Below are 2,780 nucleotides of genomic sequence, written 5' to 3'. Positions count from 1 at the left end.
GCAGAAAGCAAGCACCAACCAAGGCAAATCTGTACCACATGAAAGCAAAATTCTACTTACTCTGTGACACTCTTACTAGCTCAGTCACACTAAAAACACCTGATGTGACAAAACTGTCCTGGAAGCCCAAATGTCCTGGGGAGACAAAAACAAAAGAAAACAAAGTGTCATAAATACAAGACATTTGACAACAGAGCTTTAAATATTAGTTTCATTATGATTAACACATGTGGTGCCTCATCTCCTTCTCTGCTCTCCTTAGGGTTTATGTGGGAGGGCACAGTCATTTAGCTATGCAGATAGATTTGTAGTTTGAATTTCAAGGTTGTGCAAAGCTATGGTACAACAACTGGCTGATTTTTGAAATGGTTAAAAAAAATTCAACAGGAAATCTGAAACAAAAGACAATTTAAAATAAATAGTTACCTTGGGTGACCTCTAAGACCTTAACAATTGGGATAAAAACAGCATATCTGAGAGTCACTAGGAGAGCTGCATTCCATAATAGTTTTTTAAACATTATTCTCTAAAGAAACATCTGATTGGAATTAGTTATCTATTCATTTAACTCAAACAAGATTTAAAGATGTTATTTTCTGGAGGCACCACAGGGTGAATTTTTAAAAAGTCAGACTAGAAAAAGCAAGCCCCAACCCACAAAACAGGAAAACAAATTCTTTTGAGCACAAATAAAAATTCAGATTATTTACACACACCAAATGTTTTTAGTGTCCATTGATTTTTTTGAGAAAAGGTAATAAATCCATGGTTCAAACATTGATTAATCTTTGAACTTTGTTTCTGCTTCATTTTTGCTGGATGCAATTAATTCCCTTTAAGACACCTGGTATCATGTCGATCACCAATTACTCATTTAATTTTATGATATATTCAGAAACATAGAACTTATAAACGACAAGGAACACATAATCTATGATATGTAGTTTCCGTGTCTGCCTGTACAATTTTCTGATTCTATGACTCTCACACAGGTAGATTCTAGTTGAGAGATCACTCCAAGGTCAGCTTAGTCCTTCCCTGCTTTAAAATCTGGGTCAACAAATTGTTGGTTGAAGGGATTTTTGAAATAATTGTTCTTTGACACAGGAAAGATACCTTGAGAAAATGCAATAAAAGAAAATAGACCAATCTGAATATATAACAATCCATAAACAAAGTTTGCGTTATTAATAAAAGCTGGATTTCATGCACTACTGAGGGAAAGCAAGTTTACCTGTGGCACTGTATATCCACCAGTACATTTACTAAATGTCATACACATAAACACATGCAAAAAGTTGCCATGTTTTGGAGGAGTATAAATGGACCTGCAAATTACTTGTCTTTTTTTTGGTTATACTGGATTTTTGCATAAGAAATTTCTACTGAGATTTTTAAAATTTTCAGTTAACTTTTATATCAAACACATAATCTATGGTATTTGAGATGAAACAGTTCTAAGTTTTAGGATAGACAATAATTGTAAACTGCTTTTTGAAATAAAATGGCAAAATTTTACCATCAAAGTGCTCAAGAAATGTCACCTCTCAAAACCACCCACACCCAGGTATTCAGTTGGCTTTGGTAAGCACCTAAGATGCTGTCTCTTAGATTAAGAGACCTGAGAAGTTAAAAAAAATTAATAAATAAATAAAATGCTCTAATGAGGTCTTGGCAAAACAGACCACGACATCTCTTTCTTATAGGGAGACCATCAACATTACATTTATCCCACAGATCACAGCAAAGGAAATCTAACCACAATGTACATTAAGGTTGACTTAAAACACATAGAACAATAACAAGGAAATTCATAGATGAATAGGAAAATCTGGGTTGATCTCTAGCTCCTGCTCATCCCTACCTTCTTTACTTGACTTACAGGCCGATACTTGTTTCAGTTCCAATCTTTGAAATTCCTTATTTTAAGGATGAACTAACATGAATTTCTGTACAGGGTGAATGTAAACACATGCAATTTAATCCTGCCACCAAAAAAAAGCCAGCAATATATTTTAAAGGCTAAGCTGAGTTTGGTGCAAGGACTTGGGAATTGGGAAGACCCCTGCGTTCATTTATTCAAATTACCACCCTTTCCTGGTTGCCCCTTTTCTTGTGTCCACCTCTTAAATGCTGGTGTTCTCCAGGGTCTGTGCTCATCTCTCCTTATATGTGTGTGCAGGTGGTGGGGGGTGTCTATTTCCTAAGTTATTTTATCTACCTCCATGTCATCAACTAAAAGTCTAGACTGTGATATTTGTGAAAACTAAAATAATATTTTTGTTTACCATTGTATACTTAATGCCTGAGACAAAGCAGGTTAGTAAGTGAATATTTATTGAATGAGTAGGTGAATGAATCTACAAGCCAATGACTCTCAACTCTTTATCATTTACTGAGATCTATCTCCTGGGTTCCAAACCCATAAATCTAGGTATTTGTTGGGCATTCCATCCAGATAGCCCACAGGTGTTCTTAGACCCAACATGCCCAAAGCTGAATCCATTTTCTACTGCACCCCAAACCCGTTCTTACTCTTTTGAATTCCGTATTTCAATGAACCATTTGCCATCATCTAGTTTTTTGGCATCATCCCTGCCTCCTGCCTCTGACAATCACCCACATCCAACCAGTCCCCGCTGCTTCTGTGATTCTTGACTCTATGTACGTCTCCATCGTCCTCCTGTGACTGTGGCTCAGGACCTTCCCACTTCACCAGCATGGCGGGAAAGCCTCCTAACTGTGCTCTCTATCATCTCTCTCGGCTTCTTCTCCAATCC

The 2,780-nt window shown here is 36.6% G+C and overlaps 1 protein-coding gene across 2 annotated transcripts in view; it reads right to left on the bottom strand.

Moving 5' to 3' along the window:
• The window catches only part of NFIA (nuclear factor I/A), a 621,436-nt gene that overhangs the window by 133,890 nt on the left and 484,766 nt on the right, over window positions 1-2,780 (bottom strand). For both annotated transcript variants that reach the window (XM_011973872.1, XM_011973873.1), the window contains exon 4: window positions 61-135. In XM_011973872.1, the coding sequence (XP_011829262.1) occupies window positions 61-135 (75 nt within the window). The remainder of the gene's footprint in view (window positions 1-60; window positions 136-2,780) is intronic.

Source organism: Mandrillus leucophaeus, unplaced genomic scaffold, assembly GCF_000951045.1.
Source record: "Mandrillus leucophaeus isolate KB7577 unplaced genomic scaffold, Mleu.le_1.0 Scaffold14, whole genome shotgun sequence".
NCBI classification, from domain to species: Eukaryota; Metazoa; Chordata; class Mammalia; order Primates; family Cercopithecidae; genus Mandrillus; species Mandrillus leucophaeus.
Note: the sequence above shows the minus strand (reverse complement) of the source record. Positions and strands in the feature narration are given on the sequence as shown.